The 19,432-nt window shown below is 44.1% G+C and overlaps 9 protein-coding genes across 9 annotated transcripts; 5 read left to right on the plus strand and 4 right to left on the minus strand.

Annotated features, from left to right (window-relative positions):
- The first annotated feature begins 15 nt into the window (after positions 1–15).
- On the plus strand, positions 16–1,333 carry V2V93DRAFT_361905 (YjeF N-terminal domain-containing protein). Its single transcript, XM_066908219.1, has 5 exons — positions 16–338; positions 393–470; positions 538–637; positions 700–794; positions 862–1,333. The coding sequence occupies exons 1-5, from the start codon at positions 324–326 to the stop codon at positions 1,291–1,293; spliced, it is 720 nt and encodes a 239-aa protein (XP_066768299.1). The 5' UTR covers positions 16–323; the 3' UTR covers positions 1,294–1,333.
- On the minus strand, positions 1,174–3,776 carry V2V93DRAFT_361908 (major facilitator superfamily domain-containing protein). Its single transcript, XM_066908220.1, has 5 exons — positions 3,550–3,776; positions 3,303–3,477; positions 3,189–3,238; positions 2,930–3,123; positions 1,174–2,867 (listed from the first exon to the last, which is right to left on the minus strand). Exons 1-5 carry the CDS (start codon positions 3,639–3,641, stop codon positions 1,582–1,584), a joined length of 1,797 nt encoding a protein of 598 aa, XP_066768300.1. The 5' UTR covers positions 3,642–3,776; the 3' UTR covers positions 1,174–1,581.
- A 260-nt stretch (positions 3,777–4,036) lies between these two features.
- On the plus strand, positions 4,037–5,628 carry V2V93DRAFT_361911 (uncharacterized protein). The gene is made up of 4 exons (XM_066908221.1): positions 4,037–4,121; positions 4,179–4,273; positions 4,346–4,474; positions 4,542–5,628. The coding sequence occupies exons 1-4, from the start codon at positions 4,095–4,097 to the stop codon at positions 5,389–5,391; spliced, it is 1,101 nt and encodes a 366-aa protein (XP_066768301.1). The 5' UTR covers positions 4,037–4,094; the 3' UTR covers positions 5,392–5,628.
- Positions 5,629–5,800: 172 nt separating this feature from the next.
- V2V93DRAFT_2517 (uncharacterized protein) lies at positions 5,801–6,950 on the plus strand. The gene has a single exon (XM_066907119.1). The coding sequence runs from the start codon at positions 5,938–5,940 to the stop codon at positions 6,715–6,717; it is 780 nt and encodes a 259-aa protein (XP_066768302.1). The 5' UTR covers positions 5,801–5,937; the 3' UTR covers positions 6,718–6,950.
- A 786-nt stretch (positions 6,951–7,736) lies between these two features.
- Positions 7,737–8,889, plus strand: V2V93DRAFT_3950 (60S ribosomal protein uL16). Its single transcript, XM_066912512.1, has 2 exons — positions 7,737–8,051; positions 8,112–8,889. Exons 1-2 carry the CDS (start codon positions 8,007–8,009, stop codon positions 8,736–8,738), a joined length of 672 nt encoding a protein of 223 aa, XP_066768303.1. The 5' UTR covers positions 7,737–8,006; the 3' UTR covers positions 8,739–8,889.
- A 151-nt stretch (positions 8,890–9,040) lies between these two features.
- Positions 9,041–10,120, plus strand: V2V93DRAFT_356004 (uncharacterized protein; the record flags this gene model as incomplete). Its single annotated transcript, XM_066907994.1, has 2 exons — positions 9,041–9,088; positions 9,143–10,120. 2 exons carry the CDS (start codon positions 9,041–9,043, stop codon positions 10,118–10,120), a joined length of 1,026 nt encoding a protein of 341 aa, XP_066768304.1.
- V2V93DRAFT_361922 (uncharacterized protein) lies at positions 10,099–16,280 on the minus strand. The gene is made up of 4 exons (XM_066908222.1): positions 13,765–16,280; positions 12,455–13,699; positions 10,418–12,393; positions 10,099–10,334 (listed from the first exon to the last, which is right to left on the minus strand). Exons 1-4 carry the CDS (start codon positions 15,880–15,882, stop codon positions 10,280–10,282), a joined length of 5,394 nt encoding a protein of 1,797 aa, XP_066768305.1. The 5' UTR covers positions 15,883–16,280; the 3' UTR covers positions 10,099–10,279.
- Positions 16,281–16,504: 224 nt separating this feature from the next.
- On the minus strand, positions 16,505–17,851 carry V2V93DRAFT_361923 (uncharacterized protein). Its single transcript, XM_066908223.1, has one exon. The coding sequence runs from the start codon at positions 17,584–17,586 to the stop codon at positions 16,648–16,650; it is 939 nt and encodes a 312-aa protein (XP_066768306.1). The 5' UTR covers positions 17,587–17,851; the 3' UTR covers positions 16,505–16,647.
- On the minus strand, positions 17,852–19,314 carry V2V93DRAFT_361925 (pseudouridine synthase). The gene is made up of 4 exons (XM_066908224.1): positions 18,983–19,314; positions 18,847–18,912; positions 18,422–18,790; positions 17,852–18,341 (listed from the first exon to the last, which is right to left on the minus strand). Exons 1-4 carry the CDS (start codon positions 19,241–19,243, stop codon positions 18,213–18,215), a joined length of 825 nt encoding a protein of 274 aa, XP_066768307.1. The 5' UTR covers positions 19,244–19,314; the 3' UTR covers positions 17,852–18,212.
- Between the last annotated feature and the right edge of the window lie 118 nt (positions 19,315–19,432).

Raw genomic sequence — 19,432 nt, forward strand, 5'->3', positions numbered from 1 at the left:
AAAGGGGCTGCTTTACTTTCAACGCGTCATGGTCTACAAACCCCTCATTATATATTTATTATTACTGTTCTGGGAATTGTTAGGAAATGTCGGGGTGTTTAATGTAGTTTATTAGTATTATGATAGAAGTTGGACTAATTAAATTTCCTGAATATGTTCTGGCTCATATCGTCTTGAACTAATAGAGATCTAACTAAGTCTCATGTGTATCAGATATAGGGCCCTAAACACAGCACCACGCATGAAATTCAGATATACATCATTCTGAAGTCATCAGACTTTATCTCATATTCAATTCTGGCACATATATAACTGCAATTGATATGGCTTCTACAAGGGTACTATATTTTTATAATTTACATCTATCAATGCTATATCTAATACTGCAACAGCTCTTTTTGTCTGCAAAGAATGCTGCCGCGCTTGATGCCGAGCTCATGTCTAGCGGTGGATTCTCATTAGATCAGCTGGTAAGCTGTATCCGATATGTGTCTTGAAAAGAACTCTGCTCCTGACTCGAAATGTATTTTACTCTAGATGGAACTAGCAGGACTTTCTTGCGCTCACGCGGTTTATAAATCGTATCCTCCCGATCAAAAGAATAAAGTCCTGGTAATCGCTGGACCCGGGAATAATGGTATCTCTTGATTTCACTCTAATTACATGACATACAAATATAGTGATATTTACAATTCTTAGGTGGTGACGGACTTGTTGCTGCTAGGCATTTGAGGCTTCTAGGATATAATCCAGTAATTTACTACCCAAAGCGGCCTAACAAAGATATATATAACGTACGTAACTACCTCCTCTCCCTCTGCATTTATTGTAACAATATCACAATCTAACACTCATTATTAGCGACTGTTTACACAGCTTCAAAATCTCAAAGTTCCTTTTACTGAAGATTTTGAGTCAGCATTACAATCAACAGATCAAGTTCTTGATGCAATCTTTGGGTTCTCATTCCACCCACCGATCCGCTCTCCATTCGATGCTGTGATTTCTCTTCTTGAAAAATCCACTAAACCCGTAATTTCAATAGATATCCCATCGTCGTGGGATGTCGACTCTGGGCCACCAGAGGCAGGAAATCTTGGATCTGGATTTCTGCCGCAAGTATTAATTAGTCTTACGGCTCCTAAACCGGCAGCAAAATTCTTTGTAGGGGAAGGACATCGACATTTCTTGGGTGGAAGATTCATTTCTGCAGAGATTGCGGAAAAGTGGGGATTCGAATTACCTGCGTATCCTGGAACCGAGCAGGTTGTCGAATTACCTGTTGCGAAGTAGTTTGTACAAATTGAGTAATGCCACTTTATTCCTATGTAAATTATGCAAATTCGTATAATTCCAGAACGAGTATAAAACTGAACCGATGAGAAACAAAAAAAAAAGATCGCAAGAATGTGATATCCAACAACTCCAACCACCTTCCATATCTACTATATCCAATATATTGCTCGAGTTTAGAAACCCTCTTATATATCAGCAATATATGATAGCGTGCAAGTAAAAAAAATAGCGAAATGAAAGAACAAAAAACAGACAAAAATAACTCAAGATATTTATATCTAGACTCTAATGTATGTGCGCCGAGTTATATTCTAGCTCATATCCATTTCCTTCAACACCAGAGTTCCATTGATCACCGGTCTCTTCGACAAAAAGACTTGCCTTCGTATTCTTGCGAACAAATACCGACATCATCAACGAGACGCAAAATACAAATATCAGCATGATGAAAAAAGCTTTCGAAAACCAACCAACTGTGTACGCGTAGATCGAAGAAAAAATCGTCGGCGCAATGATACCGCATAAGCAATGTAAAAGTGAGAGCGCTCCGAGTAATTGGCCTGTGCTATGCTTTGGAACATGCTTTGTCAAAGTTGACTGCAGCGTTGGCGACGCGATACTACCCACACTTCCGAGACATCCACTTAGCATAAACTGCAATGAAGTCTTAGATACCATATAGCCGAGAATCGCAATGACTTCAATGGCTAGTGCTGCGCGTATAAGTAAGATATCAGAGTACGACGCCCCAACATGATTGACACCGTTCAAGTCAAGAGAACGCAGAAATCTAGTCGCCAAAGGTAGGATAAAGGTCAAAACAATAGCACGCACAGTGCCGCTCAAGGACATGAAATATCCAGCTTCGACACTAGACCATGCAAAGGTGAACTCTGCATATAAAATGAAAACCATCATAGATCCAGCGCCGGCGCCAACCATCATCGTATCAATACTAGCCAAAATTCCGAGGTTGCGACGAATCGATGGTCGAACGTCAGTGGAAGTTCTCGGCCATAAGATAGCTAGAGGTTTTAAAAAGTTGAGATGATCAATCCATTCACGCATCGTCCGCTGATGCTGGCGAGCTGCTTCAAACTGGGTGCTGACGCGGTGCATTTCTTGTGCGTCAAGACGATGTTGCATCGGCACAGATTCCGGCAAAAAAAATAATGCAAATGTCACAAATAGCACCTGTCCAATAATTCCGGCATAGAAGACACTTAAGATCGAATCCGTGACCTGGATCAAATAGCCTCCAAGAGAAGGACCGATAGCAAAGCCTATGAACATACAGGCATGGAGCAAGCCAAACACAGTAGCACGCCGTTCAGCTGCGGTGCAGTCAGTAGCGTATGCATGCGATGTAGCCATTATAGCAGCCACGGCGCCCGTAAGACCATCAAAAACAGCGGCTAGCCAGAACCAGCGGTATGCCATAGCCGCGGACGATCTAGCGAGAATGATTAGGACTAGATTAGAGAGTATTGGTCCTAGTGCACAGATTGCCAGAACGTAGCAGCGTCCAATTCGGTCTGATAGAATACCTAACTTAGGACTGATAATAGCAGCTAGTAGAGCGTTAGATACGAATAGTCTTGACAATTATCAGCATAAAAGGGAAGGTGCATACCTAAGGTACCCTGGATTAAGCTGACGCTCATATTGAATTTCGCAACACGAGCGTGCACATCAGCTGTCTGGCACTGAGGCTCAACGTCTGCCATGATATTTAAAAACTCAGTCGACGAGGCATTGGACTCGACTTGTGAGAACTTTGCACGACAAACCAGGCTCAATAGAAGATTAAGCTTGGGAGCAATCAATCTGAATTAAGAAAATCAACTTAGCATCTAAAAATACAACAACATCATTTATTGAAATCTGCATACCCTCCGTGAGAGACAGTTAGCAGCATAAAAGCCGGCAGCAAAAGGTAGATCTATGAGAGCATAGCGTTAGTAAGTCGTTGATTCGGCATTGTATGCTTGAAGAGAGTCACGCACCGATGGGGTCTTATGTAGCGAAATCCACCCAATTCTGGATCTTAATGATTCAAATACTGACTCAGTATGTCTGTCGTCGGACCAGCTATCTTGACGTCCGACAGAAGGGCGATCCATGTAGGGGCTACCACTGACAATAACCTCGGGTTGCTTTCTAGCATTGTCGTATTCAAAACTGAAAAACTGTGTAAGATCATCTGATCATCTTTGCTTTCCTAAATAAGTGGTCATGACATGTAAATGTTACCTTGAGCGAGGATAAGCCATGTTGAGGTCTTGCTGCACTATGAGGGTCACATCCTCATCTAGCATCTCCTGCGCTGCTAGAAACTCAGACATGGTGAACTAGCAGTCAAAATTAGACTCAAAAAATGACTGAGTAACTAGCAGAGTCCTTTTGAGAGCAAAACACAGACTTTGAAAAAAAATGAGAGAAGAGGAAGTGCGAGTGGGCAGTGATTAGTCTTCAAGCGTGGTAGCAGCATTGATAGGTGACGTTATCGGCGCGGAAGATCTACATTGGGCGCAATATTCCAATCCATCCACTTGGATGCTCACTGATTAGCAATTACTAGTTAATATATAGTGGTCCAGCGTTATTTATTCATATTTTTCTATCTTTTATCTATTTTAGCGAGATATGTTCTCAACAGCTGGAGTATTGCGGACCTGATAACGCTTTGGGGTAGGGTTTCTCCAGGGCTCGTGCTTGCGATTTGTCGCTTGACCCAGTCGTTCTTTAATGACTAGTACTTTTGTATTCTTCGACTCGTAAGAGTGCTGCGGTGAGAGATGTGTGGTCGCTATTCGATGGGAATGGTACTTCCGTCTAATATCTTTGTATCAGCAACACGTATACTGACTGGCAACTCTAAGCGCCTCGATCGTCTTCGCTTGCGGATGAGGGAAGATGGTATACAAGCAGAGGAGTTCGTAGACGAGAACGAATTGCTTGAGCGTTATTTTCCTGCGTGTGTACTTCTTTTGTAAAAGTATACTGTGCAATTTTCTGCGCTGCTGACATAGCTACTTTCATTTTCTAGCAAAGTGGTCAGCCCGGTAACTCACCGACCGGTGATCTATCGCTCGTCAGAGAATGGCCCTGTTAGAGGCCGGCTTATGCGATGGGGATTCGTTCCTCGCTACGAAAAGGAAATCCCTAAAGGCAAACCGTCCGTAAAGCTATTTGAATTCTTCCTGCCAGGCCATCGCATACTAATATCCATTCAAACTTCATAGGCCCGTGTTCAATGCTCGAAGTGACACTTTTAATTCCCCAATGTGGTCTTCTGCCTTTAATGGCTGTGGTCGGTGTGTTGTTCCGGCTGATGGATATTACGAATGGTTGGCGCCAAAAGACTCGAGGCTTTCTTCGCCTTCCAAGAAGCACAAGAAAAGCCCTTACTATGTCCGCCCCCGCGACGGATCGCTAATGTATTTTGCTGGGCTTTATTCTTCGACGTACATCAATTCTGCGGATGAAGCGCTGTCTTCGGATGATGTTGCTGCAGAAGGATTAACCTTCAACGAGAAGAAATCAAAACGGCTGTTATACTCATACGCTATAGTTACAACTACAGCATCTAGAAGTATGAAATTCCTACACTCTAGGATGCCGCTGATTTTATTTCCTGGAACGCCAGAGTTTGACAATTGGATAAATCCTACATTCAAAAACGTGGATACTTTGCCAACCGCTAATGACGACGATATGATTGAGGATAGGATCATTTGCAGCGGGGCGGAGATTCATTTATCGGGAAAACTAGTTGGAAAGCCGTTAACTGACACAGGTGAAATCGGCGCAATTTTTGCTAGAGCTACGGCAAAGAGAAAGGCTTCAGAGACTACGAGTATCAAAAGCGAAGATCAGAGCTGTCCAGAGATAAAGCGTGAGCAACAGCAGCTTTTGTCGCCGCCATCAACGATTGAACGTAAGTCTCGACAAGAAAGCAATGTAAAACGAGATCAAATTGTACTGTCTACGCCAGTGAAAAAGAAGCGCCGGACAAGCACGAGCACACAATCACCTGAGTTGATGGGCAATAAGAAGATTACGCAGTTTTTCCAAAAGGAAGCTGTTGATTGAACACGCACAACATCAGCCTCTCAACCATTATCTTAGTGGGAAGGCAAGCATAACTAACAGCAGTAGTATTTCGCTTCGATATTCTTTCTCTGTCATCAAAGCTCGGTACTATCAACCTCGATTTCCGGCGTTCTGTAAGTAGGTTTCTCGCATAATATTTTTGAGTTTGGACTGCTGCTGGCTATCCGCATGTCTTAACTCCTTGCTTAAATTTCATAAATGTTTTATACTCTCAAAGGACCGTCTACAGACAGTGTAGAAACTTCTGCAGATAGTGCAGAAAATCCATTAAATAATTAACTGGTAGATCTACCAGCCCGACAGAGTAAAAGATAGCGACCGGGCGCTGGTGAGAACAGCGCGCAGGTACAAAGCCCATCAGCGCGGTTCCGTCGGCAAGCGCGGGATCTGTAAGCTCCGTCCCTTTATCAGCATCCTGTCAATTTCATTAACTTACCCTTCCACTCGTTTACAGCCGATAAGAATCCTGCGATTCGCTCTTTCCATTCAACTGGCGATTTTCTCGCGAAAAAAGCGCGACAAGCCATGGCCGCTGCTTTGCGCCCGTTCGTGCCTGGCCTGCTGTTCCTGTTTCTAGTGGTCGCACGGCAGCAAGTCTACGCTGCTAATCACTTGCTGCCTGACCTCGTCCATTCAAATAACACACTCTCTTCGAACGCAACAATTCCGGTCAATTCAACCTCACCGCATGCAACAGGGTCCTTAAATTCTACGCTACCGTCTCCTTCGGCTTCAAACTCGTCGCAGTCTTCTACATCGTCCTCCAGCTTCATCGACAATCTCGATGGCTTCTCCAAGCCCAATAACCTCGTCAATTTTTATTTTATCTTTCTCGTCCTTTTAATCGTCTTTGTGTACTTTGGGATTAGGTATTATCAGAAGCGGAGGAGGCTGAATAACGCGCGTCGCATGTCTGCTTTGCGCGCCGATGCGCTTCGACGCGATATCGAGGCTGCTGCTGCGAATGGTTCGAGACCCGAGTTCTCAGATATGGTCCAAGTCAACCGTAATCCGTTTTTAGATAGAAGAAGAGCTCCGTCGCCTCCTCCTCCTCCGCCTCCCTATTCACCAGATATGCCGCGTACAATGGATGCTGCCTATTTAGGAGGTGGGTTGCAATTGCCCATGTACAGTGGCATTGCTGAACTACGTGATATTGAGGAAGAAGAAGCAGAAACATCGGAAAGCGAGAGTACAAATTTGGATGAGATACATAATTCAGAACGCGGCAATCACCAGCAGAATCGCACCGAGTCAGAGTCTACGTCGCCTGCGTATTCTACCAATAGTCTTTTGCTTCGATGAGATGACTTTGGCTTGTCAGCAGCTTAGCTGACGCAGGTCGACAGATGAGAAAGCATAAATATCACTCGCTTATTTTTGTGTTGATCGCAACTTGTCAATATGCGGGATTCGATTTGATGTTGATCTATTGAAAATCATAGCCTGTGTTTTTTGTTACAGCAAATCATCGGCTGCGTTATTTAACAATGGGTTATGGAGTTTCTACTTTTCTTTTTATATCGTAATATCTTGTCACAGTTCTACTACGCTTTTGTTTTGTTGAATGATATGCTTCTGGGATCAATGAATTGGAGTTTTTTGTTACTATTTGTTTTGTTCGCCATCTTTTTTGATATAACCGCCTTTTAAAGGAATGTGATTTGTAATGTTTACTGAGGCGAGCAAAGAGAGTATAGCGCGAGTGCCGGGGATGATGGTATCTATATTTTGTGGCTATATAGGATAATTTACAAAATATAGTAATACTATGTGCAATTGTTCACATAGGATTGACAATCCTGAAACAGATAAGTTCAGCTTCTCGAAGGCAGTGGTGAATGTCGTCAATGATAGAAAAGTCTGGCACGCACTGAATAAGTTGAAAGTATTTCAAATCAATTACGTATTGGCGGCGGGCTATGGCATATTCAGAATATCTGTAGGGAATGCAGCTGTACTCCACAGGCTGCAACTAGATAATACATTTACTCTCCCACAGCAAGACAAACACAGCAAGAAAAACAACACGACCTCAGCTCTATGAAGGCACCACACCATTATTGTCCTATAATCATGCGCAAACGGCAATCTACAGATCAATTTCTTTGATGATGCCGACCTAGAAAGAGCTCTCTCATTTATGACTAATGTATCACATAATAATATGTTAAAATAAGCTTTTAGTTCGTGCAACTATGCTCACGTAAGCAATAGCCCTACATAACCCTACATTTAGCAGTCACGAGCGGCTTCGCAGCTTTGTAAGCGTCGTCTTTAGTTAGACCGTCTGTTGCAGTTGTGCTTCTTCTTTCCTTGCGTCAGCCTAATCAATCAATCTCACCCATTTTTTATCCGACTTCGCGTCTAATTATTGTAAGTATTGATTTTTTTGCAGAGGCAGCAAGAGATGTTTTATTTGTGACGATTCTGTATATCGTTTGATGGTGGATACACTGAAAACGTGTCTGCAACTGTGTCTGCAAACGAACGCAGAGACGATGGTGGCAAAGTCTACATTATAAATACTCTCTTTGCCCGGTATCTGCACATCTTCATCTTTATAGCATTCTAACCTGGTTTAATTCAGAAAAATGGCTCGCCGTCCCGCTAGATGCTACCGTTACTGCAAGAACAAGGTATGCACACCTCCATCCAACATTGTATTTATAAGCAATCGGTGCTAATACTCATCCTAGCCGTTCCCCAAGTCCCGATTCAACCGTGGTGTCCCCGACGCTAAGATCAGAATCTACGATCTTGGCCGCAAGCGCGCCGGTGTCGACGAGTTCCCCCTTTGTGTTCACCTTGTCTCGAACGAGTACGAGCAGCTTTCGTCAGAGGCCCTCGAGGCCGCGCGTATCTGCGCCAACAAGTACTTCACCAAGACCGGTGGTCGTGATGGTTTCCACCTCCGCGTCCGTGTCCACCCCTTCCACGTTCTGAGAATCAACAAGATGTTGTCGTGCGCCGGTGCCGATCGTCTCCAGACCGGTATGCGTAATGCTTGGGGTAAACCCCAGGGTCTCGTTGCTCGTGTCAACATTGGCCAGATCATCATGTCTCTCCGCACTAAGGATGCCAGCAAGCCTATTGCTGTTGAGGCTCTCCGCCGTGCCCGTTACAAATTCCCTGGCCAGCAGAAGATCATCATCTCCAAGAAGTGGGGTTTTACCTCGCTCGACCGGGATGACTACATCACCAAGCGCCAGCGCGGTGAGGTCAAGGTCGATGGTGCCTACGTTAAGTTCTTGAAGAAGAAAGGACCCATTGAGAAGGTTTTCCAACAGTTCCCTGACTACGCCGGTCTTGAGGCTTCGAGCTAAATATACTGTCGTAGTGTAAGGATAGGCTGGATTGGGTAATCAGGAAGGAAATTAAAATATCTTAAAATAGTTGATGAATTATGGATGTATTGGGTGTTGTATAAAATCATTTGTCGTCGTTTTTGACAATCCGGTTTTGCATTTCATTTGAATATATTCATGACACCACGATCTACCTTTTTATATTGTAAATTTTGTAAACGTCCTGTTATATCATCGGATATGTGTGCTTGGTGGCGGTTAGTAGAAAACAAGCTAGTTCTCTCTTAACTCTTAATCTCCTGTACAAATCACGCGATGATATGACATCTATACTTTCGACAATACATATAGGTAACCTGTTGTCCAGTGTAAGACTTTTTCATTCAGACTATCTGAGACTCATTCTGATTTAATAAATCTAGCTGCTCAGCACCAAGACCTCTAGATCACCATCTGGCTCCAAAACTACCCCTAGTCTAGCCTTTCCATTCTTTGACGAGTTCAAGTCCAGTTTCAGCTCCCGAGATGTACACAATGTGACTGTTGTTGCCGGCAGTCCTTTATCTGGAAAATCTAGGTTAATTTCACACATATGTGCATTGACCGTGTTACCTGCCGGTGGACTTGTGGTGGTGATTGATCTCGATGGACGATTTGTCGAAGTGGTTAATGATACGATCGAGCTTCATCGAGCTCTGACGTTTAAAGATGTTGATGATGATTCGATTGAGAAAGGTGACGATAGACTTGCTGCTGGAGTATTGATTTTGAGACCTGATGAGGAAGATGGGGCGTCGGCTTTGATTTCATGTCTGTTGCGTCTAGCCACCGCCGAGTTATTTACTGATCTAGTATCGATTATCTCCGACACTAGCAGTAACTGCCGGCTATCTGGAAAACTTTCTAGTGGAAACATATCATTTGATTTACTAACATTCGGCGACGCGCACCATTCGCATGCGAAAAATCTACTGGACGAATGCGTACTTGGTGTCTATATCGACGGTATGGCTGCTCCATACTACGATCTTTTCAGTCCTTCGCCAAAAGTAATGTCTTGGAATCAGTTCTCTTCTAGGACCTTGAATTGTTTACAGCGAATATCTCGTGTTTATGGAGATATCCCGACTATGGTTGGCATCACACTGTTTTCACCTTCTGGTACTGCCATCTCGCCGCTTCGAATGAGTGACAAGGCGTGGCCCATGCTGGTTGGTGCTGATGCGTATATTTTCTTGCAAAGGAAACACTCATCAGAGAGACATCAAGAAGATGACGATAATGATGATGAAGGAGAAAGTACGCTGTTTGATATTGCAGTAGGATTTATTACTGCTGGCGTTGAAAAAAAATTTACAATGAGATTAAGTGATGCTCGCGGAGTTCGGTTTTGTGATTAACAAAAATAGAAATAAAATTACAGAAAATTTTCTTATAATAATTACAAATCGCAGGAAAAGAATGCCACAATGATAGACACCTTCAACCCAACACCTTAGAATGCAACACATTCTATCAATATCTATACATTCTGGATTCCGATAGAAATCAGAGGATGTTTAATCGTAGATCTCCAGGGGCGGGATTCTATCAATATTGTAAAACCAATTACCACTAAATAACTTAAAGTCAGAAATTTCACCTTTGCATACTACTAGTTTTGCTATAAGCTTAAACAAAGGGGGAAAAACACTCACGCTTCATCTTCTTTGAGTAACCAATCCTTTGGAAAAACAATCAAATGCCCTCGAATATCTCTCAATTGCTTCTCAGCAGTATCGCGATCCATAATATGATGTGGATAACTATTAGATTGCTGTCTTCGTGTGCGTCGTCGCGAAGAGGCACTATTATGCATCGTACTATCGCCAACTCCGAACGCACTGGCATCCGTCACGCGTCGTCTCCGGCTACTCTGCGGCAGGCTCGGAGGATTCAATTTCTCTTCAGAGCTATCAAGTGCACTCGCAGTGTTCTCATCGCGATGCTCTCGTTCTTCTATGTACTCATCGCTCATATCCGGAGCCTCAATTTCTTTTATTGCGTGCGGCAATGCGTGCGCCACCTCGGCCGCGGCAGCAGATATGGCATTGCCGGCTTTGGCAGCAGTCGGTAGGAGGGTTGCAACCGTTGCTTTCGCCGGATTATTCACTTTTGTAATTCCGGCTCCGCCAGCTGCACTGCCGGCGTTGTTCGGAGCCAAATCCGATAATCCACGCTGTCGCCCACCGCTTGACGTACTTGTGCTTGCATCTCCATGCTGTGCACCCGTTGTTGCTGGTGGCGGCATCGCGGCGCTCGTTTGCATACTGGCAAATTTCTCGCCATGCGACATGTACGCTTTGTAATCTTTCCATGTGCGCACCTCGTTGTCAGGCTGACATCTAAACACCTCGCGGTAGATACTCGTATTGTTGACCGCGTGCGCAAGCCAAATATCAAAATAAAAATCGTCAGACAGAGGATCTTCGAATGACATTGGCGTGATTTCTTTCAAATTGGCCGGCGCTGCCTCAAGAATCTCTCGTGCCTCATTCTCCCTCAAATGCGAGCCAGCAGGTTCAAGCGAGAGTCCCATGATTTGAGCCTCAAGCTTCTGAAGCGCTTGTGCATGGTCTTCCTCATTCGCCAAATCAGTAAATGTAGGCGGTTCCTCGGTCTCATCTTCAAGGTACGGCTGCTTGGAAAATGAAGTAGTTAAAGGATCTGCGCGAGACCGTGTATCAAGATTCTCAGAGTTATCACGGCTAGGCCCACGTCCAGCCGGGACAGAAATATCACGATGCTTTTCATCACGATCAGTCTCTCCACGAAACCTATTCCGAACCTTTGTCGCCATTTTCTGTTCGGCGTCCAAACTCTCAGACATGCGATCACAACCATAGCCAGCTACGTCAGCAACATGAGTCGATTTACCAGCTTCGTAGTTTTCCGTTGCGTCTTCGTCGTTAGTTGCGAATTTCTCAGAAATCGGCTCGTTGGGTGGGTAATTTTTCAAAACACCTTCGTTCGATGCCGTAAGTGCTGCCTCATCGTTCGGATCTATAATCGGCACCGATCCCGTCGATGCTTGCTGACTTGACGTCATGCCCAGTATGCGCTCTCTAAAACCCGATTTCGGCTCTGGATTTTCGTCTTCGAAATCAAACTCATGCTCCTCACTGTCGACATCAGGATGACGGGCTAGCAAAGACTGTTTCCTTTCGCGCTTTGCTCGTGCAAGCTCGTCTTCCGCGTCACTATCGACTTCGGATTCGCTCTCGCTTTCGCCTTCTTCAGAGTCATACATGCCTTCATTTGTCATGTCGCCACTGTTAGCCATAAACAACGGCGGCTTTTTGACCATATTCCGAATCTTATCTACATTCCTCCAAATATCATGTCGTTCAAGGTCCGTTGCAATATTCCTGTCTGCGGAGGAGACAGCAGATGACGCCAGACGCTCGAGATCCTCAAGCGCATCTACGTCGATTCCTAAATGCTCTCGCATTAATCGCACGCGTAGTGTGTGCGGAAAACGGCCTACCATGTATTTCTCGCCGGCCATAGTGGACTCGATTTGATCGGTGTCGCGCACAAAAGCTGCTACTTCGGAATCACGCGAGCCGCGAAGTGATCGCTCGTTGATATTCGCGGATCCAATAATCGCCACGCGGTCGTCCACAATCATAATCTGTAATAAAAGTCAGCCAGAGTAGAGCATAAAATGAATAAAAAAAAGAAAAAAAACGAACTTTAGCGTGAATATAAAGCTGCTCAGTTACAAGCTGATTGTTAGGCCCAACAGTACCCCATTTTCGCAGTGAAAAAAAATGGATATAGTCTTCAGGATTGACACCCGCTCTCTGGAGTCTCGAATAGATACTATGCGGTCCTCTAGAGATTGACCTAAACTGACATTCCATGATCAATCTAACTGAAGTACCATCTTGTTGATCTACTTCTGCTTCAAAGCCAGGCATTAGAGGAATGAGTATGATGGCCCGCCATTCTTCATCATGTTTGGCTGCTCGTAGAATACGTTCGACAAGAGCATCTCCAATTTCGTTTTCGATGACAGTGCCATCTACAGAAGTAGACGTAATGAAAAACTGATTCTCAATATAAACGAAATGCTCAGATGCCTCGATTGCTTTCAAATACGCATTCTGAATTGATTTCTCGATCTTGTCATGCGAAAATCCAAGCGACCAACTACTAGCCGACCGCAAGAGCTGTACTTCGCACGTACCCAAATGTCCCATAGCTTCGACTTCCGCGTCTGTGAAATCCGGCGGCGGGATCAAAACAGGCGTAGGTCTCGTCGATCTCTTCTGACGAATAAGGTAATTCCAGCGCTGTACGAAATGCCGTGCCGCGTCTCGAGCAGGCTGTCCAACAAGCTGCATGTGCACATCGTGCCAGGGCATACGGGGGACTTTTGTACGGTCATACATGTCATTGTATGGTTTATTAAGTTCGTAAAAGTCTTGCACGCGCGCATTCGAGTAGTCTTTTCCGATCCACAGCTGCGTGTCTTGGCCGAAATCAACTTCGCTGCCGCGGTCAAATCCAGTCGGTTTATCATCATTCAAAACATGCTGCGGAGTATCCCAGCGGCCAAAGCACAAGTCGAGACCACCAACAAATAAAATCATATGGTCAATAATCACTAATTTCTCATGATGAGCCCAGAATAAGATATTCTGCCGAAACTGATTAGGCGATCTTGTGACGAAAATGTTGGGGTGCAAATCTAGTAGAGACTGTTTTGTATAGATAGAATCAATTGGGATTGCCGCACCGACATTGCGATACAGAATAACAAAAATCTTGACGCCTTGCTCTGCTTTGCGCTTTAGCAGTCTGTCGAGACGCCATTGTTGGTTGCCATGCGCTGGTCTACGCAGATATACTTCTGGACTCAGCCACCAATCGTGGATATAAATGACATCTTGCGCCATGTCAATTGCATGGCTTACATTCCAGAAATAATCACGCTTTTTCCCAGAAAAAGAAAAGGGTCAGCAAAAATAAAGAAAAAAGAGGTACAGAATATACATACGCCATCAACAAACCACTGAGCGGAAACGTTGTATCTCACTGGCGCAAAACTTTCAAATCGATGCTTTTGCGCCCATGGAGTGTGTTTATACATGTAATCCATACTATCCATCCATTGTTTCATCTGCTTTTCGGAAAACGTAAGAACTTTCATCTTACGCTCAGCATTCTGTAATTTCAACGTAAACTGAACTTTTGTAGTTTTTTGCACGGATTTAGATATCTGTTGCTCGTTATGATGATTTTCGGTAGACTCCCCTTTTGCTATCACAGCTTCGGCATCCTCGCGTGTCTGCCATCCATTGGATGTCTTGTGTGTGTACTTAAAGTCTGAATCCACTAAAAATACATCTATAGGCACAACATCAAACATGCTATCAACAATGACTATATAAGAATGCCGAACAAGAAACCATTTCGAGCCGTAACGCGTAAATAATGATTTGATGTTCGCAGGTCGCAATTTCGCAGTGCGCCAGCCACGCGCTGACGATGTCGAGATGATTGATAAATGTCCTTCTTTGCCATGATACGAATTCTCGACCGAGAGACGGATACCCATCGCGGACAACTCTAGAAATCTACAGAGCCTATTTGCCTCACCTCGATAAATCATCATGCTAATCAACGCTTTCAAATATTCTTCCAGACTTTGTCTTTGATTTTGCGCAAATCGAGCATTTCGCTGAGGTCCTTGATCATTACTGAAACTAACGATGCTGTGTCTAGAAGACTCTTGATGGCGTGAACCAGAAGTAGGTCCCTCAGCTTCATCCTCCACATCTTTTAACCCACGCACACCACGTAAATACGGAATAGCATCACGCGGGAATTTTGGCAGTCCTTTGATCGCATGCGGCCCTGAATTCGTACCACCCGTAGTCGACGAATAAATGTTTCGAGTAAAGTTCAAGGTTCGAAAATGGGAATGCAATGCGAAAAAATCACGAAAGTCACGTAAAACTACCCATTTCATACGAATCGGACCAGATCCGTATTCAAGCTCGATCCGAAACATTGTATGCTGTCGATCCTCTGTGCGGCTAGAGTCTGTAATTCTCACTTTGAGCTGCTCTAGTAAGACCGGGATGCGGTTTCTGCCCTTTGAGTCCTTTTGAAAAGCCGAGGCAAGGATTATGGCGGCCGGTGCACCAGCTGATAACTCAGCAAACAACTCTGCGGATTTTTGATGGTCGTGTCTTGAGTCATCTTCTTTTTTCTTTTTAGTAAAATTTATGAACTGCAATCGCGATCTGAGATCTTTCCATCGTTGCTGATTTGCAGGAGATAAGTGCTGCGAATGCGCATCAGGCTCAACGGCAGATTGTCGTCTGAATGTAGGTATCCGGCCACCTATCGGGCGCGGTATGTCAGCCATCGTCGACCGCCGCTGATGCCCCGTCACCCAAGGCGACAAGGAGGAGCTTTCAGCTGTCAAATTCTGCTCGCGAATCTCGTCTTGATCGCCATCAGCTTCATCGGCTGCGTCATTATCCTCATCGTCATCGGACCTAGCGTTACGCAGTCGCTCGAGCCAGTTATCAGCCGCCGACATGAATATTCTACCCCATCCGGCATTTTCAGATGCGGTTGGACTGGTAGGCGAACCCTCATACATCGGTCGCGCGGGTAAACTCCGGTGCGCGTCGTGATTGTTGTGGGCGGCGGCAGACCCGTGCCGTAGCGAAGATAAAGTAGAGTTCGCTGTGTGGGCACTTTCTTGTGTACGCGTAGAAATCAAGTCCGAGTCACTTGTAACTCTGCGAATACCTCCTACAGCTGATCCATTTATATGCTTCCCGCGGCCATCGGTGACTGACTCATTGGGAATTTCAGAAGGTGCTATGTCATCATAATATGAATCAAGAGACGCATATTGTGGCTCCTGCCGTTGATTCTGGCGACTGATTTGAGTTCCAACACTTGACACATGATGCTTTTGCTTGTGCCAGTGACTGCCGCTAGACTTTTGCTTGGGCTTTTGTTCTCGGATGGTATGTACCGATTGTGTGGGTGACGAGTGGGCGTCTTCAAATGCGGTCTGGGTTGACGAGGGCGTGGTCTGGGGATCTGTGAGTATATCGCTGTCATGATTCAAGACAAGCGGCTCCGGCGGCATATTTGTATGATCTATAGAATAGCCAATACTAAGAGAAGTAAGTCACTGTCTATAACGAAATAAAACACGAGTAAATGAAATCGCGACAGACTTGCTTGTTTGAAAACAATACGCACAATCCTCACAGCAACGAATCAATCAATAATCAGCAAACTCACCTCTTTTGAGTGTGTCCTGTTTCTAGAAACAATCTTCTATTCAAAACCTTCTTCAAATCTCAGGAACGGACTGATGAGCAAAGACTATTGCCTCCGTTGATTTGGTCGCGCCGCACACGGAGACTTAACACTTTTGACAGCCTAGAATCATAAAAGTACAAAGCCAGAAAAACAGCTTCAGTAATAACGAAAAGGAAAAATGCTTATTTTATAATAGTAAACAGTCTTGCTCTTTTGATTTGTATTCTTTAATCAACAGCTAGAGATTGATTAAATGTCGCTCTCAGTACTACTGTAAGAAAGCTAGTTCTGCATTATGAAACACCCCTTTGAACTATGTTAATATTCTGTAATATAGTCACCAATATAAAAAAGAATGCACAGAGTTTAAGCAGCGTGCGGCTGCCGTCTCAAAACGGCTACAGAAGATGACGTCGTTCAACCATGGTTTTCGAACAGTATTTTTTTTTGTTAATGAAGACCTATTGATAGTTTCTAATTTACACAACATAAATCCAAGCGCCAAAGTAAAACAAGAAAAATCAGAGAAGATAGAAGAAAATAGTGAAAAATAGAAGAAACAAAGAGAAAAGAAAGGAACAACTACTCAAAAGCCCTCGACAACAAGCACATTCTGATTCTCATACAGTTTACATGTATTACTTTCGTAATCATATCTTTTCCATCCGCTCGGAATAGGCACTTTATCCTCCTCTTTAACATTTCGTAGCATTCTGCGTAATCGTCCTATGACGCACCGCTCTTCAAGTCGTTGCGGGCATTCGTACGACATTTTGCAACCGCGCACACCACAAAGCCATTCCTCCATTCGCGACCTGATCTGACCGCTCCGGTCAACCTCGTCAGGCTGCACTACAAAAACAGCTCCAAGTTGGCGCGCTTCATTGAAAGGCAATAAATGCACCTTTATCCGCGTGTTCTGGAAAATCATTTTACTGCATCTGTCGACAAACAAGTATGGCAGCAATTGGGGCGCGCTTTGCATTCTCAATTTGCAATATGGAAAATTTGCAATAAAAAATGGAATCGCATGAGCGTGACTAATTACATCCTCAGAGCCTGGTGAAGTCCTTCCGCTTGATAGCCGATTTTCCATCACGTATTCCATATCTTCGGTATCGGACTCGGGATCATGGATATCGCCTGTCGTGTTCCCTATTTTCCCTTCCTCAAACTCCTCATTCTCTTCACCATCATCGTCAGAGAAACTCCCATCGTCTGATAATCTCTCCTCGTCAGAGAAACTCTCTTCGTCAGAGACATCCTCGCTATTGCAGTCAACAAGAAACAAATTAACCTCTTTCACGAACGCCATCCAGGTATCCTCCGAAACGCCTCTAGGCTCCATAAATCTCGGTTGATAAGTTCTTCGCTCGTCAAATCCAGACTGACCAGTCAGCGCCGGATGCGACAAGATCGCAATCATCGATGACCTGATGCCAGTAGTCTCCATCTCCGAAATCGTTACAGGCTGTTGCTGTGAGCAAGTCGTTATGGCATCTCTAGATGCGACAGCATCGGGCATAAAATGCGGAGTCTGAGATGTTATTGCACGCGTTTGTGATGTCTTAGCTTAAACGATTTGTGAAAAGCACCGATAGATTGCGCTTCAAGCGAGCTGAAAAAGTCGTAACTATGCTGTTTATGATACACGCTTTTTCTCTCCTCCTTCTGCTCAAATGGGTAGATGCCTCGCAGTCTAATAAAAAAATCAATAGAAGAAATGAAATCCTAAAGATTCTTTACACAGCCAGCTATAAAACAAAGTGCTATTGTGCTTGTCAGACGACTCATTCGTCTGCTGACAGCTTCCGATTCTCGGGCTTAGAATGCATCCGCGCCGGTAAAGTCACGTGTATGGAGTAGGGTTTATAGATATGGTCAGGTACTATCTCTGTGATGATTCGACATTAGAGTAAATGCGGTCGCTATTCGTAAAGAGAATGCGTTAAATATAGTTGTGACTGAACGGGAAGAAATGTATTAGCTAAAGGCTGGGTAGAGTAACAAAGTCGCCCCCCCCGTGCACGACAGAAAGAGATTAAACAATCCGTGACTTCGTCAAATTATCCAAACACCAGAAAATAAAAATTGGAAAGAGTTATTAAACCGTAAAGATATTATGAAAAAAGATATGAGCAAGGTGGGCTGTTAGGTTCCATATGGGGTGCTCGGTAAAACCAGTATTCCATCTGTGTTCACGATGCCTCCACTCCATACACCGTCCTTTTCAATTCCTTGCAGAATTGGCGCTATCACCGATTCAAAGTGTAATCCGGTCTAAAAAGGAATTAACATTTAAAAACAGAAAGTGCACTGTACAATTCTGACAATTGAGAAAAACAGTTGAGCAAAATTACCTTATACTCCAATTTCCAAGAATGCAACGCAATTTGTCGTGATCCAGATCCTTTCCCACCAGTATATCCGTACGCCGTATCTCCCACTACAGGAGCATCAAGAACATAAGCGCAATGTCTACGCAGTTGATGCTTACGTCCAGTAACGGGCTCCAACGAAATCAGAAACTCGTTTTGATTAACTCGGGACAGAATCGTGAAATTCGTAGTGGCCGAAATCGATGAGGTCGAAGTTGATATTTGTGCTGTTATTATGCCAGAAAGCGGTGACTGCGAGGTAATTGTGAGGTAGTGAGGAAGCGGTGGTAAACTAGGTGCAAAAAGATGATCTAGAATACTGCTTCTCTGGGCATGAACTAGCGCAATGTACTAACCGTGTTAACTTCTTTTCAGTACAGTATCGAATTTTCTCATAGAATACATACAGTCTTTCGTAATGGCCATCCTTTCATACCACCTTCCTTCAAATTCTTTGAGAAGTTTCTCGCTGCCTAAGAACGCGTTAACTTCAACCACATCGACAGCACTTGTGTAAAATCTCTCTTCAGGCAGTAAACGTACTTGCATACTAGTGGCAACCACCATTGCTCCAGATACTCCATAATCTAGCCGGTGCACTAGTTTGGGCCACGTGAATGGCGCCTGCACAGATTTGGGAAACAGATCCGGCGAAGACTCTCTTAGCAGATTCAGAAGTGGTAGTTCCTGCTGAGATGAGAGAGATGACTGAGATGACTGAGACGAATTGTGCTGAGAATATACAAGAGCCGGCTTATTTATAATTATTAGATGACGAGTTTGTTTTAGTATTGGAATTTTCATTATATGTATATAAAGAGAATTCAGGATACTCTTTTGCTATCAAAAATCAATTACTAAGTGAAACAGAAATACCCAGCACGCTTCGGAGATTAAAAAAATATAATGATGAAAGTGATATCTTGCACGCGTTCTTCAAATCTTAACTTTAAATCCGACCGAACATTACGACTTTAATCAGGCAATTTGCTC

Source organism: Kockiozyma suomiensis (assembly GCF_038497685.1).
Source record: "Kockiozyma suomiensis strain NRRL Y-17356 unplaced genomic scaffold V2V93scaffold_1, whole genome shotgun sequence".
Lineage (NCBI taxonomy): Eukaryota > Fungi > Ascomycota > Lipomycetes > Lipomycetales > Lipomycetaceae > Kockiozyma > Kockiozyma suomiensis.